The 19,548-nt window shown below is 38.0% G+C and overlaps 1 protein-coding gene across 1 annotated transcript in view; it reads left to right on the top strand.

The window, feature by feature from the left end:
- The first annotated feature begins 1,933 nt into the window (after positions 1 to 1,933).
- LOC139722543 (stAR-related lipid transfer protein 3-like) overlaps positions 1,934 to 19,548 on the top strand; it is a 39,949-nt gene continuing 22,334 nt past the window's right edge. Inside the window, exons 1-2 of the mRNA XM_071633832.1 lie at positions 1,934 to 2,032; positions 7,941 to 8,062. Of these exons, the coding sequence (XP_071489933.1) occupies positions 8,048 to 8,062 (15 nt within the window). The 5' untranslated portion in view covers positions 1,934 to 2,032; positions 7,941 to 8,047. The remainder of the gene's footprint in view (positions 2,033 to 7,940; positions 8,063 to 19,548) is intronic.

The following is a 19,548-nucleotide window of genomic DNA, read 5'->3' as shown; positions in this document are numbered from 1 at the left end:
TCGTTTGACCAGATTTTAGATTCTGCATTCTCTCTCCGTTCCCGAGCAGGCCAGTTCACATTTAGCTTGTGTGCACATTGGTACAAAACGATCTTTCTTCCTTTATTTCTCAGTTGGTTAGGAACTTTACTCGTTTTCAAAGAGGCATACTGCATAAACTCAACAATAAATATGGAAATACATATATGGAATCCATGTTCAAAAAACAAAGAACTTGCGTATAGACCAGGTGGCGAGATGGTCCACCAATAGACGGGTTTACTTCTTATTCAGTTTACACTTCGCTATAGGCATCCATTCCATCGTTTTTGTATTGAATACTGAGTACATTAATAACTTTTTTCTATTAATATTGCCAAATGCCAGAATTATATTTGCAGTCAGGTGGGTGTGCTATGAAGCATTCTTTTTTTCTTTTTTCTTTTTTTTTTTGGGCGGGGGGGGGGGGATTGCATGAATGATCGTTACATCATGCATGTTTATCGCATAAAACTTAAAAAACCAACATGCCTGATTGTACCAAAAAAAAAAAGCCAACTATTTTTTGCTCATGCACAAAGTGGAACTGTAAACTGTCTTATTGTTGTCATTGCCTTTGGATTGCAAAACGGACGTTACGTTAAATCAAGGTGTCTGATGGGCGAGCTCTTTATCATGCTATAATAATCTGCAACTGCGAGGACTGAAAAGTTGACTGACATTGTTCTCGTTCAGTACTATCATACTTTATGGATTTGTGTCTAAACTGTTACCCTCTTACAATGTCATATTACTATAAGTTTGTGTCTACTATTTACCGCTAAATTTCATTCTCCGGGCACTTATCAAGAGAAATTCAAACCTATATGCGATCATCCTAGTTTCAGGATTTTGAAAAAAAAAAAGAAATAAATTCCCTTTTCCCCCATCGATATCACTATGAATTTGTGTCCAACAATTTCCGCTCCCCACACGCCCCCCCCCCCCTCTCTCTCTTATCTTAAACAACTGTGCAAGTTTCCTTGTATGAATGCGTGGTCAATTACATGTTTCCCCTTTCTTTTGCTTATCAATTAATGTTATTGTCATAATTATCATGGCATCATTATGGTCGATACATTTTGTCTTCCTTCCAAATATGATTTCAGTTGTATGTTTACTATGATGTTATTGCAAATGCTTTTAATTTTTTTTTTGAAAAATGTGGAAAACAATTAGATTAAAATTGAATTAAAGTCAAATTCTGATGTTTGTTTGGTTTTACTCGTAAATTTTCACAAGAAAATTACAACACGGTGTAGAATTGCACTTAAAAATAATTTTTCTGACATTGTGAACATTGGCTCTTTTGACTCCAAGTGTTGCAAGTGATGTTTAGTACATACGTTTGTTTCAATTAGTTTCGTACAAAAAAGAATTAACAAAATATTATTGTATAGTAATAATTGAAATAATCATTGTAACTTAGTTATGTTTGTTTCATACTTTTGTGAACTCAAAGTGGAAATAAATTCAAATCAAGTAAAAATAGGGCCTTAGGCCTACCTATCTTCATCTTTCAATTCATCTTTCTCGGCAAGTTATTGTGTGTGTGTGCGAGGCGAGTGCATGCGTTTGGATGGGATTGCTATAGCTTTTCAACATGTGGGACATGGGCAATTATTCAGTGGTTGATAGTTTTAAAAAGATAGATTAAAGTGGCCATTTTGGTGGACAAACGATTTTTTTTTTTTTTTTTTTTTTTTTATTGTACGTCGTCTTTTGTGTGTCCGTGTGTATGGTAAGGCACTACGCTGTCGTGGTACTGATAGGAGGGGTGTTGAGCGCGGAGATACCATTGCACTGTTTCACCTTTCAACTTCGACTCCGATCCGGAACCGGTGTATGTTGTGGATGCATTCGATGCGTACCCGTAGAACGTACGATCAAGCATGCAGACTGTACTGGCTGGGTACAAATTGTAGTTTCAGCAAGCCAAGGAACAGCAACAGGGAAACGAAACCGACATCGGCTTCACCAAGCAACTACTGCTGGGGCGAAGTCACTGATAGAGGTATTGATTTGTAGCACTAACAGTATGTGAATATTGTAGATCTAGCTGTTAGACAGTAAATTAGATGAAAGATACAACTAAATTAATGTGTATTTATAAGAGTTAAGACTACCACCTGCACTACCACAGGCCACTTCCAGGCCGCCATGCAATGGTGGCTGTTTAGCCAGGTGCGCACCGTCTGTTGTGCTCGATCTACCGCCCGTCCTCCCCTGCTGCGGAGCTGAGCTGGAGCATTTTAAAAAAAAAAAAATGTTATCTTGTTGAAGAGAACTTGAATTGTCGGGCAATCCATCCAGGGCGCAATCATGAACTTTGGGGACCTAAACCCTGGTCCTAAATCTAGAGTAGAGCGTAGACAACTAGTCTACTCTTATTTGTGAAGGTGTAACAACTGTTAGTGTTAAGTTGTTTGCTAAGCTGAGCAGCTAGCAACCTGTCTTACAGTACCCAGTACGCAGTAGGCCCCTTATGTTGTACACCACATCATACATGTAATCTACAGAACGCTGTTTGACAAGTATAGTTGCTAAAATCGTGCTTGGATCTATCTATTTAGATAGATCTTTATGCAATTGCATGTGAAGCTAGCTACAATGTAGCACAGAACAGTGACAATCGATAAAGCTAGTTATTGTATTTTGTATAAAAACGGTTAGAGGTCCAGTAAAATTACTGAATTTCCTAAGTAAGTAAATAAATATGGGGTCATAGTTCATTATATTTATTGAATCGTGTTTTGATGTTGCAAAAGCGTGCAATAAGAATACTCTGTAATATAAATCCGTTTGCACACACTGCAGTACTGTTTAAGAAATTGAAAATTTTGAAAATTGATCAAATTGTGCAATTACGCAAGTGGCTACATTTATGTTTTCATACTTTAAAGGTGTCTTACCTGTCACGTTCCATAATTCGTTTACCCCAAATATAGACAGAAAGATCCGTCTGTCCGGAGGACTCTTTTTATATTTTGCCATTAACGCTGTCCTCCGTAGACAGACGGAAGGTTGCAGTACCCATTGCTGTGTGGATGTTCTTAACCACTGTCTCTATGGAAAATTGGGTGAGGTACCTCACCCTTCTCGATTGCGTCTAATTCACGGCCCTAGGTCGGCAAATTAAAGCTTGTATAGTGAAATTAGCTTTTTAAGAATACATTAAACTCACCAGATTAATGAATAATCCAAAATTTTGGTAGAATTTTCACCGTAAAACACAGCCTGTCGCGTCGTCACGTTCAAACTGCAGAAACATACACTATGAATCTATTAGCCAATCACATGCGAGGTAGTTTCTACCTGTTTGTTTTACTAAAACACGTACCTCGCATGTGATTGGCTTACAGATTCAAAATGGCGACTTACAGCTTGCGAACGGCGATGTTGCGATATCGATAAAATGTCTGCGTTATAACCGAGTTTATGTGAGTATTTCGATTGCACAATTGTGAAATTTATCCCAAATATTGCTTCATAATGTGTCATATCATGTCAAACTTGTTTGAATGTAAAAAAGCTGTCTGAAATTTGGTTTATCGTAACGTTTGATCTGTGCGCGAATGCTCCACACAGGAGCCGCAATCATTGACTTCGGTCTGTATACGGAGGGGATCCGTGAAGCCAGACGCAGTCTCCGCGGAACATTCCCCGACGGACAGATACAGACCGATCTTTCGGTCAACCCCAAATAGTGCAATCCATGCCTTCAACACTAGATGTGCCAACGAGATATGTTTACCTTAATTTTTACAGATATAAGTTCTCAAAGACTACGATTAGATACACTGGAGCAAAATGCTGGAATGAGTTGCCAACTTTTATTAAAGAGAGTCCAACACTGTCATCTTTTAAACGTAAATACAAAATATTTTTAATCCAAAGTGCCATTGAGTGATTATTGTAATAATTTTGCCACTTTTTCCTCTTTTTTATTGTTGTGATGTTTCTCTGTTGTTTTTGTTCCTTAATGACATTTGATGGAAATTGCGTCCTATTTATTGCTTGTAAGGGAATCGGCCTCGATAGGCTTCATACACTGTATGGCCTTTACTGATCCCTCACATGCTATGTTTGTATATATTCTTCTCTTCTGTTTTATTGTGAACGTGATGTTTTCTTTTTAGCATGTGAAATAAATTTGAATTTGAATTTGAATTTTGAAAAGTTTTACATCGTACTCGTACACGTGTAGGCGAGCCAATTTGTATCATGGGGGTCGGCAATTGTGCACTGTACAGCCCTGTATTATTGGTACCTCATTCACCGTATGCCAAGGTGATATCCCATGAACCACCACACATTGAGCAGCTGGCGAGTTTCTCTTGCTGTATGGAACGCCGTTTGACAAGTGATAAGGTCACTAAAAGCCTGCTTCATCACATCACATGATGAGGCGGGCTTTTAGTGACCTTATCACTTGTCAAACGGCGTTCCATACTGCGCTTCTGCGGAGCTGACACATCGAACACTGTGCGATCACAAGTTCGCATGCCTTTGCTCTCTGCTGCAGGATTATTGAGCTTAATACAACGTTGCATCGCAGAAAATTGCCATGATCATGGCGTAAAGTGTGACAAAGTTGGCAGTAGTCTGCGATACAATAGATTCCATTTTTTAACATCCTAACTTGCGCCATCTCGCCACAACAGTTATGTGAATATTTTTATGTATCCGACCTCATCACAAATTGCGCAAACCAACTATGCTGGCGAGGCTTGTGTGTGTGTGTGTGTGTCCATGTAATGGCTGCCCGTAAATCGGTAGCTATTCACACTTCGCACGGCGTCTGGTCGGGCTCGTTAAACAGCAACTGTGTAGACGAAATAAACTCTAACAGACTGACGAATTGGGATAAGATTTGGGTTTTTAAAAATCATTATTTAACAGATTAATTTCGCCAAGGCTGCGAGTGAACATACATGTATGTCCCCTGCAATAGGTTATTAGTGATCCCCTGCTTCAGATACAACGCAGAATTCATTCATTTAAAATCATGATTGAAGCACGGAAGTTTACCACTCGTTACATTCCGTTGTGTGCCAATGCACAGTAGCCTGTTTGTCTAGGGTCTGCTCGATCACGCCGCGCCGCGCAGGGAATACCAATGGGTGTTAGAGGAACCATGTGGCGTACCGTAAGTGGTGGGTGGTGGCTGATACGGTTGGTACTCGATTTGACATGCACTGACTGATTTAAGGGTGCTATCGTAGTACTGATAATACAGGTCCATATATAACATGATTGCCCCATGCAGAGACTGTTAATAGAGTGGTTGGCCATGCTCAGTTGTGACCTCATGAAATGACATTTCTATCCAATATCCCCTGTTTAATGACAGATTTCTGTAGACAACAATACTGTTCCTATATTGGAACTTCATGTCTCTCCTTTGACGGAGAAACATTAAGATGATTAATTTCTGTGTCTTTTAACTCTATGTGCTACGGCGTATTAAAACCCCCTGTGTGCCACATTTACCAGTATTCTGAGACTGCTACACACAAGCGATTTTGGAAAGCACTTTGTTTTTAAATGCTATGAGTTAAAATTGGAGAGAAAGTGCCAAGTTGTGCTCTGATATAAACTTTATGACAAAGCTATGATTATTATTCTCACAAGTGGCCAGTAACTACATTATTGTCCAGGTCTGGGAGGCATGACTTTTGCAGAGACAACTGTGACAGAAAGCTAGAATTTACTTTTAAAAAACCCTATGGAACACTCACAAGGCAAGGCAAGTTACATGTGTGAGGAGTGGAATTCTGCAAGTGAGTCGTTGTACTTCATGGCATTTGGCAAGTTATCATTCAGCTTGGGCGAGTTTGTGCATTTGAGCAAAATGTGCGTACTTGGCACACAGTCAACTGAGTCAGGTGCGCGAACGTGGCACATAGAGTTAATGAATCATAGAGCTATAATTATGGGGCTTTACATGTAATTGGTGCATATGACACTCTGAAAAGAGTGTAATATACTCTTGATTTTCTAGCCTGTTTGGGGGTGTCCGACATTCCTTATGTACCACTAAATCCTTATAAGGCTAGTTTTCATGCATATTGAGTGTGCAAATTGCACCCATATAATGGGCTCTAATAGATATTTTGGTGTATAACTTTACAAAATGTAGCTGTATTTTTGCTATTTTTACGCATGTAGATTTTGCAAATCGCCCCCATTTGACCCATGATACGCTCTTATGTCAATTTTGATAACTTACTGTAAAACCAGTAAACTGTAATTTCCCCTGAGAGGGAAAATAAAAAGGAGGAAAAGAATGAATAAATGCCCTCATACATGTACGTCCACAGTGCAAGGAGCATTACGTTTCATAAGTCTACCATGCCCTGACAAAGCGTAGTTGCTAATTTCAACCAAACATGTACCTTGTGTACAGAGTAGCAGGTGAGTACACATGGTACATTGTATCAACTCCAATTTCTGTTCACCTCCAGCAATGTTTATAACAATAATTAATTATCATTAATCATCACCATCCATACTATTATCTTAATGACATCATGGAAAAGCTTTAAAAACATGTGAGTATAACAGTCTGTAAATGAAAGTAGACTCTACTCTACCTTGTATATAATGTTATTTTCAATCTTGGGTAGGGATCATAACTGTGGAAGGTCCCTATACCTGAGATATGGAATAGGATTAGAGTTGGCATTAGAAAGGATAGATTCTGGTTTAGCCTTGCAGTTAAACTCAATGTGGTCCATATCAAAGGTGGAAACTAGTACATATTGGAGACTTGGGTCAAGGTTTCATGCACCTCCCATGTGCATATACATGACTCCATGACTTTGCCCGTCCATCCAGTGTGTTTTGGCAATAGTGTAAGATGATGAAATACCACTGACTATCTGTCAATTTACAGGTTCAAGTATTAAATAAATCACACTGAGGTTATACCAAAACTTTCAAAAAAACTAGCTGTTATCAGATTGCCATCCATCATTGTCAGTGTAAGTGAAAGTGCAGCCTCTTTTGACAACTGCCCCAATATTGTAATGTATCATGGTTTCTCTATGACAGTTGATGTTACAAGAATGTAACACGCACAGACACACACACAAAACACCTTCTCACAGCACAAATCATTACAGATGTTTCTCTAAACCTCCCTGTACTTCATTTTCCATTTGGTATGCATGCTGGAGTGTTTTCTTCTCCACTCGACAAACATGTCTAGAAAGTACATGTGATTGTCAATGAATGGAGATTATCTATTAAATCCCCCTTTAGAATCCATATTGCATTACTAATGTGGCCTTTCTGTTGGACCGAGACACATTACTTCATCTGAATGGGTTTGCTACAAGGTTGGGTTTGAATTACATTATGTAAGTAGTGAATGCTGATGTTCATTCTTATAATCCACAAATTGTAGGTATTGACAAACATTGCAATTAATCAAACTTGTTTCCACTTTTATTGAGTTGTGATGTTTTGAAAAACAATAAAACAAATACCCTCAACACCACACCTCTTGTTCCTTTTCATTGTGAAGAATGGATGAAAGTGTTATTAATTCAGTGTCTATACCAAAATGGCTGTTTTCAATGTTTGGTGCAGTGTTCCTTTGTTGTTGTTTTCTTAGAGGGGGGGGGGGGGGTATGGGGTTAACATACAGTACATGTACAATTTGTACTCTTCCTTTCAGTCCTGATAACCAGCCAAACCACTTACATGTACTTCAAAGTCAGACAAAGTCAATTGCACTGACATCATTGTGCAACCTGCATGCAAGCATAGCAGGAAGGAAGGCATCAAAGTCATTATCCAGACCCATTTTCTATTCAAGATACTCCCTTCCACACACGTCACCCATACAACTTACTGCTTATTGGTCTCACTATATACACCTTTGTACTTGTACTGTACTCCACTTCTTGCTACAGTGTAGCCGACTTGTGCACTCTGATCTGTGCCGGCAGACGCCATATCTCGGCATCTTCCTCTCATCAACCTTTGGAGACCAGTGTTTGTTCTGCTTTGGATTCCAAGAATGTCTGTGAATAGTGTAAGTATCCGTCACCAGCAACAGACAGTGTCGTCTCATATGGTATGATGTTTAGTTAATGATTTGTTATAAGGGATTTTAATAGATGATTTCTTTGAAGAAAAAAAAAGAAGAAGCAAGGGCCCTGTTTATCAAAGTCAGTTTGGGCTTTGAGAAAATGATAGTCACTCTACATTTGCTGCATTCACCAAAATTGCAGTTGAATTCTCCGATATAGATGTCAGACTGTGGTCTTATATAGATTCAGTTTTATAGTTGTAAATGCTTGTAGCAGTACTTGGCAGACAAAAATGCAATACCTGGTATAGGGTGTACAAGTAGTCACCATTCAAAGACAAAAAACAAAAACACAACAAATAAAGCACTACTACATTTTGTGTATATGTTTGAATGAATGGAGATTCATAAGCCTACTCTGTTATTTTTTTTTTACATACGAGTGTAGCACTTTCCATGAGAAATTGTGGCAAGACATGCATGCTTATGGAATGATTATGCATTGTTTCACTTCCTTGTGTTTCATACACGGTTAACAGTTTATGTATTAAAAAGTGAACTTTTTTTCAGTGGCATCAACAACAATGAAAGGGGTATTCTTGACTGTGTCATTGTGATTTAAATGCTGCAGCGGTAGTGTCATAGTTTCATAATTATTCTCATGCAGATTTTCTTCAGCTATTTTATGGTTTTGTGAAACTATGTTATTGCTTAAAGCACGCCATTGAAACTCTTTAGGACTTTCAACATGATGCAAGAAATACACATTGTATATATTTTTTTTCTCTCTTTGATTAAAGCTTACTGCTGAAGAATATCTTCTCAAAGTCAGTAATTTAATCTTGTTTTTGTTGTTGTTGTTGGTTTTTTTTTTTTTGGGGGGGGGAGGGGGGAGGAGGGGAAAGGGGTAACTTGAAACTTGTTTTTGTTATATTATGAAATCATTTGTACCAAAAGTTGCATGTCATTGTATTAAGCTCAATACCACTTCTTGATTTAATAGATTCAATTCTATCAAGCAATACAATCAAACAAACCAAATGACAGAGGTTTCAATGAGATGAGCTCAAGCTGTGAGATACCTGATACTTTTGCCCCCCCCCCCAAAAAAAAAAGAAAAAAAAGAAGAGATAATTATAAAGCAGTAATATTGGGCGCAGTGTGGTAATGTCGTAGCCTTTAAAGCTTCTTTTTTACCTACATGCAAATCTTCACTAACTTTTTTTTTTTCCTGTGAATTTGGAATATTTTGAAATTATGTGTACTTTACATACAGTTGTATATATCACAAGCCCTAAATTTGACCATTCTGGATTGCCAGATCCAGAGTATTGCCAGTAATTTGGTCAAATATTGTGATACTATAGAACTTGCTATGTTGTAGACCTGCTTTCTTAACCAAGCATTATGGACATATCTCCAAATTCTTATGAATCAGAAAAATGGATCTGAGCTTATGCTATGCAATGTTTTGCCGATTAGCAATCAGCTTCTGGCATTCTTCATATGGAAGGACTTCCTGTAAAACTTGACGCAGATAAGGACCATTCTTGCACTGGAAGAATGCCACAAGGAGCCGATTGTTATCAGCAAACTGGCGCATGTCGTACAAGTTCAGATCCAGTTTTCCAATTCATAAGAATTCAACTGGGTGAATATTAATTATGGAGATTCTTTGAGAAATTATCTTATCATCATCACCATGTACTCTTTGTATTTTATACTCTGTTGGGTTGAACATTATGTTATCTTTGTGGCTTTTCTCTGGTCTGTCTGGTTTGTGATGTCCGTCTGGATGTCCACAGTTCCCTTGAAGCTCTCTCTTCTTAGGTCATGCTGTCTTCCCGAAGGAAACACCAAGTCAAGAGGTTTGTAGCCATCTGTAACCTGTGGCTGCTACTAATCTGTCCTTCCTACATGCACGTAACACCTCAATGTATCAAAAACATTTTTTTCTCTCTCTCTCTCTGCCACTCCGAACAAGTTTAGGAACACTAGGAGGTCTTCTTTGCTTTTCCTGTCCTGAAGGAAGGCCCTGCTCATCCACCTAACCATCCTCATTTCAATCTTTTTGGAGCACTGAACGCTTGACATCTTTGTCATGGCCAGGGCAATGTTTTCCGAAGTGGGGGAGCCCACTTCTGGGTTTCATGAGCTAACAAGCAAAAAAAAGAGAAGGCCTTCATTACAACTTCTGGTGCCATTTCCAGGTTTCTTCAGCTAACAAGCTGGTCTATCTTTTTTTCTAGTGCCACGTCCAGAGTAAAAAAGTGGGTGCAAAAAAGTGGGGTGGGGGGTGGGGGAGGGCTGAACCGGCGCAATGTTTTTAAAAGTGGGGGAGCCCACTTCAGGATTACATGAGCTACAGTTGTAACAAGTAAAAAAAAAAAAAAAAGAAAAGGCCTTCAACACAACTTCTGGTGCCACTTCCAGGTTTCTTCAGCTGACAAGCTGGTCTATTTTTTTTCTAATGCCACTTCCAGGGTAAAAAGAGTGTGTGTGTGTGTGTGTGGGGGGGGGGGGGAGGCAGCTGGACCCCCCCCCCCCCCACCCCCTTTCCCATTCTACTAGCCCTGTTTGTAGCCCAGGATGGCATTTAATCAGGTGTTTCATCAGTTTCATGAAATGCTGCCCAGGTCTTGCTGCCGTATGTCATGCCTTTTCTTACGTATGCATCATACGAGATAAATGTTGAAATTACTAGTATGTCCTGTAGTGATAAGGATTCCTTTGAAAATTCATACAGGCCTGTATATCCATGTCCACAGTAGACTGCATGACTGTGTTGATACTGACACCCACTCTACTTACACTAGTTTTGCTGGATGACCCAGCGTGAGTACGTTTGACTGGAAAAAGACAATGTACAATGTATCAGTTGTGCACAAGCGCGCACTTTTTTAACCATCTCCTGTTTGTTAGTGGCCACATGCGACAATGCAGCTACAAGACGGAATTTGCAGTGGGCTCATCCTTGGGATATGCATTTTTGTGGTTGCTCTCCTGGTTTGCTTGTTGTAGTTGTTGGAGAATATAACTGAGATGTACATGTATTTAACCTATTAAGTGAGAGTCATTTGTCAGGTTTCTAGGTTCCAGTAAAAAGTTTCTCATTTTTGTGTGTGTGTGTTCCGGCCCATTAATGCAGTTAATTTCAGAGTTAAGTGTTCCAGAGATGACTCTGTATTGGGATAATGTAGATGCATGTTGATTTATGTTTATTTATGATACCCTCAACATTACTTTTGCAGTGAAATGAATATCTAGAAACTTTCTATATATTTAACTAATTTTTCTTCTATTTTTCTTTAGATTACTTGGAAATGCCCACAAAAAATCCTTCCAAACCAATATTTCTGTTGGGACCTCATCTGTCAATGATTCATTGTGAAAGTACTGATATCTTTAACAAAAGACAATGGAATGCACCTTCCCCTCCACTCAGCATATCTTGCATGCTCTGTTGCCATGTCTTTTGTGAGTCACATTAATATCACAGAAATATGCAAGAAACATGCAACGTACCAACACTGGGGATATTGGCGTGCCATTGGAAAGAATATTGAAACTGACTGGTGTGATCCAATATAGGTGTTTAAAACTTCATTTTTGATAATGAAGACATAGTATTATGCCATGGAATTTAGTGTAGATGTAGAAAACATATCAAAGACTCTAATTCTGCAAAAAAAGAAAAAATCAACAAAAATAATGGTCAAAATCTTTGTACCCCACCTAGGAGGGAATTTGCTCTTGTGACTTTTGCCTGAAACCATTGTCACGGGCCACATTTGTATGTCAGAGAACCTTTAAAGATAATATAAAGTTTTGGTACCTCAAAAGTTTCCCTGAGTTTCCTTGTCTTAGTTTGTGTTTCAGGTTAAAGTACCTTTCATATAACTAACACTGTGAGACTTACTCACCCAAAAGTGCTCTCATGTCTTAGTAATCATGCAGTAATGGTTTCGTACCAGAGCAGAGCGGCTCTGAAAAATTCGAACGAGCCGTTAGTTTGACTCAACGCGGTACCGCAACAATCAACACGTATTGTACGAAACCATTATTGGATGATTACTAAGACATGAGAGCACTTTGGGGCGAATAAGTCTCACAGTGTTAGTTATATGAAAGGTACTTTAACCTGAAACACAAACTAATACAAGGAAACTCAGGGAAACTTTTGAGGTATCAAAACTTTATATTATCTTTAAACCTGGCAAAGAGAAGTTACTAATCATACACTCCCTTCATGAAATTATGTGAAACTTGTGGGTGCATACCTGTGTAGTATCCTTTGCACAGATATTTACAATATGCAACTGTAAGATGCCCTGCACTTTAAGCCGTTGAGGACTGTTTGATTTTGCTACAAGACGCATTTCCCATAGACGCTTGCCCGAGTATACTCGGGACTCGTCCTCAATGGGTTAAGCCCCCTCCCCCTCCTTGACAAGCAAATAAAAATTTAATCCAACACCTCTTTAGGTATCATGATGAGGTAAATGTCTGCTTGTATTTTTGACAAATAGGTCTTTGTTTGGAATTAAGGAAATATTTGTAAACCTGAGTACAGACATCTTGAGCATCCACGTCTGAATTTGCTTGGGCAGGTGTTCGTTCCCTCTTGTGTTATAATTTGTTGAACTTTATTCAGGCATCTGTCCACTGTCTACACGCTTTTCAAACTTTGCTATTGCAGTAGTGCTGTCACGCATCTTACCTCATCAAAGTTGACTCTGAATTAAAACAGTCGAGTCTGTAAGTAATGCTAGAAAGAAAGACAAAGGAACAAGTTAGAAAAAAAACACTTTGTTGTCTTAAACATGCTTAACCCGTTGAGGACGGTTTGATTTTGCTACAACACGCATTTCCCATAGACACCTGCCCGAGTATACTCGGGACTCGTCCTCAACGGGTTAAAGTCATGATGATTTCCCTCAGTGAAAGACCACGGCATAATGTATGCACAACGTACCTAGATACAAACTAGAGGAACATGTTTGTTTGTTTGTCATAATCATGAATTGTTTGATGATAACATGTAGAACATACAACATGACTGTATGGAGGAAAAAATGCCCGTCAAGAGCATCATCCAAAGCTTAATATGTAATGCCTTGCTTGCAAGCTTTTTTAAAATAGGAAAACATGAGTATTTTAGACTTTGTGTTTCTATTCACTTTGCATACAGCCTAATGACCGTGCCCTCCTGGATGTGACTTCGTCTGCCAGCTACAATGCAAGTTGCCCAATACTTCCTTTCAGCTTTGTTCAACTACGTGTAGACCACCAGCAACACTAACAGGCTTCTTGTTTAGCTTTTGATTAACTCTTTATTAAAGTGATTCTTGTTGTGATTGCTGCGACTAACATCTTTTGTCTAGTATAAGCCAGTTCGTAATTAGCTCATGTGCTGGTATGTGCAAATTACATTTCTTTTTCTCAGTTGGTTTGATAGGCACTTCACTCGTTTCAAAGTGACTCAGTGCATGAGCGTGCCAGCTTTAACAATTTATGGAATTATGTTTTTTTTTTTTTAATGAACTTCTGCAGACCATATGACCAGAATGGTCCATCAATGTAGTACAATTTATGGGTGTTTCTTTTCCTACAGTCTAGCAATAAAGAATTTTATTCACCTGCTCTCTCCCATTAAGTTCCATAGGAAGGAATTTACATAGTTGTTGCTACGTAGGGCAAGTCTCCACTTCAGCAAGCTTTATGGTTGTTAAGGTTAACTTTTGTTAACAAAGCATGCATGAAATTCTATTACATTACAGAACTGGTCTAATAACATCTAGGGAAGCATCGATTTCATTGTTTTGCACTGAATGCATTAACAAACTTTCCTATTTATACTGCCAAATGCCAGGCTTTAATTAACATTTTGTTGCTGTCAGGTGAATGTACTGGCAAGCACTATTTATAAGGATTACATAAATAGTCATTATACATCACAGATGCTTGAATTGTCTCAGTTAATTAAAAAAACTATCATGCCTGTTGGTACAAATGACCTTTTTCTGCTCGTGCGCAAAGAGGAACTATGAACTGGCTTATAACATGATATTAATACACGTTCTTATCCCCAGACTTTTTATGACGTCTTCTACATGCTGCATTTCATGATATTGAACGTCATAGCTTGCCGTTAGTGTAGCACCAGTGCCATATCCTCATATATGTATTCACTTTGTTTCATTTTTTTCTATCCGTCCAATTAAAGCATAAATTCTGGAGGATTTTACCTCTGTTACAGGTTGAAATCATGTTCTCTCTGTTTTCACACAATCTGTTTGAATGTTTGTTCATTTGTTTGTTGTTCTTCCGGTTTGCATCGTAGTGAACCAGTCCTTATTTCAAACTGTTTGTCGTCGATGTTCTGACAGTCCTGTTGCTTTCTTTGTGTGTTTGTATGGAAGTAGCATGTGTGATACAGTCAAACCTGTACATAGTGGTCACACTGAGGAAACTTCAAAGTTGGCCAAACCTACACATAGGTTCGCAGCCCTTTCTTGTACTTCATTTCATTGTATCTGTAATACTTGTCACATGCATCTGTCTATCTCCCAAAACACATGTCATGCAAAAATTAATAAGACTAAGTACTAATCATAAATTTGGAAGTGAGGGAATAATTGTAACCTGTTTAGCTGTGTGGTACCCTGACTGATAGGACTGGACCTAGAGTCTGTGGCTGCATTAACAAATAATAAATTATTGCCTGTAGGAGACAAATCAAGTCGTAAGTGGCTATGTTTGGTAGATGGTCACCATTCCAGGTCTTTATGACATGATTTGAGTTGGTAGGAGGTTGTAAAGAAGATGACTGCTATTGACGGGTTTGACTGAATATTTGCAGTTATTCAGTAAAATAGTTCCACAATTTCAATCCAATTCTGTGCAGATGTTAGAAATAAGATGGTAGTTTGCTGAAGCTTACATGTAGAGAAAAGTTGGGTTTTCTGCACCTAAGGTTCTGCCCAGATTGTTTGGACTACATCAGGGAATAATTTTCCTGGTATCGCATCGCAATTTGCTATGCATTTTTACACCACTGCTACACAAACTATCTCTTGTGTAGCAGTTTTCTTCCATAGAAGTGTACAGGATATCATTTGAAATACTGTCCATCAGCTGAAATTGCTAATCAAATTTGAGTTGAAAAATTATTCCCTGTACATGTTATGTAGAACTGAATACTTTATTCAGCATAATTGATAGATTACAAATGGATATATATACTCGTGCGTGGATTAGTAGCTTTCGAAAAACTCCAGAACCTCACCAACAAAAAATATGAGTCAAACAAGTACTGATGTCAGTCTTGCTAGTCAATAAATCCTTTTGAAATTTAAGTCTTTTTTGTGTGTGCCTAAACTCTCCTACATGATTGGGTGTGCTTTTAATACTCTTTTACTGATTGGTCAAATAGCAGACAGCAGTTGACTATAAACATGGTCACTTGTTTTGTTCTCCCATAAGCAGAACATTCTTGGGATTACTTACATAATGTACTATACAGTGTAGCTCTTGTGTGAGAACATTTCTGATGTAAGCAATATGGCAAACCATGCCAAATGATAGAACGATAGCTTTTTGGGTGCAATCCAAGGCATGCATTTTCATATTCTACAGTGTATACAATGTGCTACAACTTGAGCAGGTGATGATTTAGGAAGCAGATGCTTGTGTGTTTTAGGGAAGCAAATGTGGACACACACAGCACATATTCATTACAAAGACCACATTAAGCATGCTCTCGGCTTGGTGGTGACATTGCAAAACCGACTTAACACAGAAAATTCAAGTTCAAGATACCTGTCACTGAGTGCTGTGACTAGCCCTGAATATCTCGGACACCTTCATCTTGACTTTTGTTGTCATTAACATACAGAATGTTTTAACCTCAAGGTTCAATGCTATTTAGAGCAGGATATACACACTTTGTCACTTGACTTTCAAAAGCATTGTAAATCCTTGGATTTAAAATGCTTTTGATATGATATTTTTTTCCCCTGTTTCTTCCCACATCAATCATCATAATGAACCTAATGAGGAGATAAAATCTGAAATGGTGTTATACTTTTCATGTCAGTTCCATTCATCCAAGTAGAATTATGTCTGTGTAGTCATAAAATCAATCCATAGTATATTTATCAAGTTTATGGCTTCATAATGTTGTGCAACACACGACTCTAAAAGGCATTCTGTTGACAGTCAGTGGTTGTGCTTCCTTGTTTTCACTTCAATCATTTACTAAGATTGTATTTCATGCAGTCTTATAATCATATCCAAACTGATAGCCATGAAGGTCCTAGATTATTTCTCTTTTATGATAGGTGCTACACTGGTGCCAGGTGATTTGTGGTGTGAAAGTGGATCAGAGCTGATTAGATGGGTGAAGGCCGAATATGTCGTTGTCCCTGGTTCAAGAGAAATTGAACCGAAATTTGATATAGCATCACAACACTTCATGAGTGTTTTGAGAAAATACAAATTGAAGTTGACATTGGATGTGTGCTGTCTGAATTGAGCGGCGGAGCATGTCCATGTTTGTTTTGACATCAAAATAACATTTTTGTGATGTTTGTGTTGTAGCCAGTGGGTATAAATAATTATGACATCATACATTAGTTATAGTGGTGTTTAAAATATCATTCATCACTATTTATTCATCACTAAAACCACAAAGTTATCACTTTTATTGCTGTTCAGCATCTTGTTGTTGTTATGTGTTCATATTTGACGCATGGTGGTATCAAGTTAACATATTTGTGATGTAGCCAGTAGGTAGTTACATAACATGATTGCTTAGTTATTGTGGTCAGAGTTAGGCATCACTAACCACAAAGCCATCACGTTAATTGCTCTTCAACATGTTGTGTTAAGTTGATGCCATTGTCTATCTGTCTGTTTGTTTGTTTGTTTTTTAATGCCTCCACCTGGAAAGCCCTTGGAGACACTTTGTGTTCAGTGTTTTCCTCTGTCCATCCCTCATCTCGGTATTGTCATTTAACACAGAGAAAGAAAGAAACACTCAATGAATTTTCGTAGTGCCTGGTCCAGGTATGCTTCATGAGTTGGAGATGCTCTGATTAGATTGTGGTCATTTAAATCTCTCAAAATCAAAGGTCACTGAACTTGGCTATAATTGGCTTTTTTTTTCTTTCAATTGTATCTTTATCAAGGAATGTCTAGTGGCGATATGAGATGGTAGAAGAGTAGGAATGAATAAACAATTGTTTCCATGAAATGATAGTAGTTAAAGATCAAAGTTCATTATACTTTTTCAGTTAGGTGTCATTTCATGCCAGTACTTAGCTAGATAATAATCATCTAAGATGGTGCATAGGGTAGAAATAGAAATTGACAAATGTTTACATGAACATCATATGGGTATTCAGTCCAGGGTCGAAGGTCACTGTACTTTGTTTGAAAAGGTCATTCCCTAGCCATTTATAACTTCAGCAATAAAGTCCAGTGGTAATATTATTTGATCAGTGTGATAGACATGAATTAATGATTAGTTTTCTGCATTGACAGGTTCGAAAAGTCAAGGACAAAGGTCACCAAATTTCGCTAAAATTTATTTTTCTGCTTATGAATTCAACTGGGTGTAAATCAAGTAATTAAAAAACATTGTTTGGTATAATGGATGTAGATAATTGGGAAATGTTTCCTTTGTGCAGAGAGGGTTAAAGATTCATTCTTGACTGTTGGTCTGGTCAAGTTCAATGAGCTTTATCAAAATGTAAATGAAGAGCCACTTTAATGGCACAGTAGTGATAGCGTGACAGCACAGCCGTCCTAGTGGACTGTGCACACCAGTCTGTTTGCTCTAGTTTGATATTTATTTTTGATCAATATTCTGATTTTACATTAATTGATTTTTTTTAAAATATCTAGTTAACAATTAGGAATATCATAAAAATGGTTGCAACCTAAGATCATTCACACGTCAAACTGAAAATCACAGAGTTAGACCTGCTATGTAGTATTTTTATTTTATTTATTTATTTTATTTTTTGCGCACGTGATGCAGCTACATGTATGGCTTAGTAAGCCTAGATATCATAAGTCTGGAAAGCTAATTAGATATACCGCATTGACCACAGGGAGGAATCCACCCACTTGAGTGAAAGTCACATGATGATTATTGCAATTTTTCTGCAGTTACCGTCTACTTTCACAACTTGCACTGGAGTTTCTTCTAGCAGTGATTCAAGTGGATTTTGGCACCATTGCCAAGAATTTCGCATGGAAGTGTTGCAGTCTGATGGCATGATTATCTACTGTGAGTGTGAGCGAGCTTTTTGAAGAACCACAATGTGGTGACTTGGCTACCACCAGACTGGTTTGGAGAGACTACTAGTAACAGTTGCGCAACCACCAAGCAGTCACTGTGCATGTAAACCATGGCTGTAGCACTGGGAAAAGAAAGTACAAAAGAAGGCTGAAAGAAAAAACTCCTTTAATTCAGTCACCTGGGTACCAAACTTTTTTTTTCCACTGAAAGAAGCTATGAATTTTACATAACTGTTGGAAATGGAAAGTGTGGGCTCGGGTCATACAGAGATGATATAGGGAAAAGACACACATGATTACGGCACCTTTATTGTACATGTTGTACACCAAAGGAGGTATGAGAGACCTGTACCTCCTTGGAACACCGAACCTGGATGTAAACATTAATACACATTGTACATATATTTGTATACTATGTACTGACAAGTAGGCAAACACACACATGGGGACAGGTGTGAGATGTTCAGTGATTTTCAAGAGGGGAGCCTGCGAGTAGTTTCAGTGCTAAAAGGCTAATTGCGTTTCATTGTTCGAGTATGAGAGGCTGCCAATAGTTGCTTAACTACAATGTAGATGTATGTAGCTTAAATGATGCATAAAGTGGTATCTCTCTGAAAAGGATTATATATCTTACTATGTTCATTACCCTGCCTAGTTTATGTCATTTGTTTGTATTCTTATTCTGATATGTTCTTTAATAATTAGACTTTATTTTGTTGTTTGTGTGTGCGCAGTAAATTGTGACGTGGCATGATGTACATTTGTACAAGCACTGTCTGATGAATAATGTGTGAAGTATGATATGGTTGCGCTTTTATCTTTATTGCTTTTTATCATCACTGCTAAACCAATTACTCCATATTGCCATCAGTAGCTGCCAATTGCTTGACCAGTCATGTCTCTGTTTACAACAGGAAGTGTGACCACTGCCAATGTCAAAGCGCAATTTGTGTACGCATAGTGACCATTTTGTAGTTTAAACTCCTTTGTGTACGCCTACTGCAGGATAGAACGCAACAAAGTAAAAGTATGTATTTTTAAAGTCTGTTTAATTTGTTTTCATATCTTGTTCCCAGATACTGATAAACGCATGATTTTTACTTGAAAAACATTAATATTGCTTCACTTAAAAAAAAAAGACAGAAAAAAAATTAGAATAAAGTTACATTTAACATGTTTTT

This window comes from Diadema antillarum, unplaced genomic scaffold, assembly GCF_040938485.1.
Source record: "Diadema antillarum isolate AM-2024a unplaced genomic scaffold, OU_Dant_1.0 scf00000167, whole genome shotgun sequence".
NCBI classification, from domain to species: domain Eukaryota; kingdom Metazoa; phylum Echinodermata; class Echinoidea; order Diadematoida; family Diadematidae; genus Diadema; species Diadema antillarum.
Note: the sequence above shows the minus strand (reverse complement) of the source record. Positions and strands in the feature narration are given on the sequence as shown.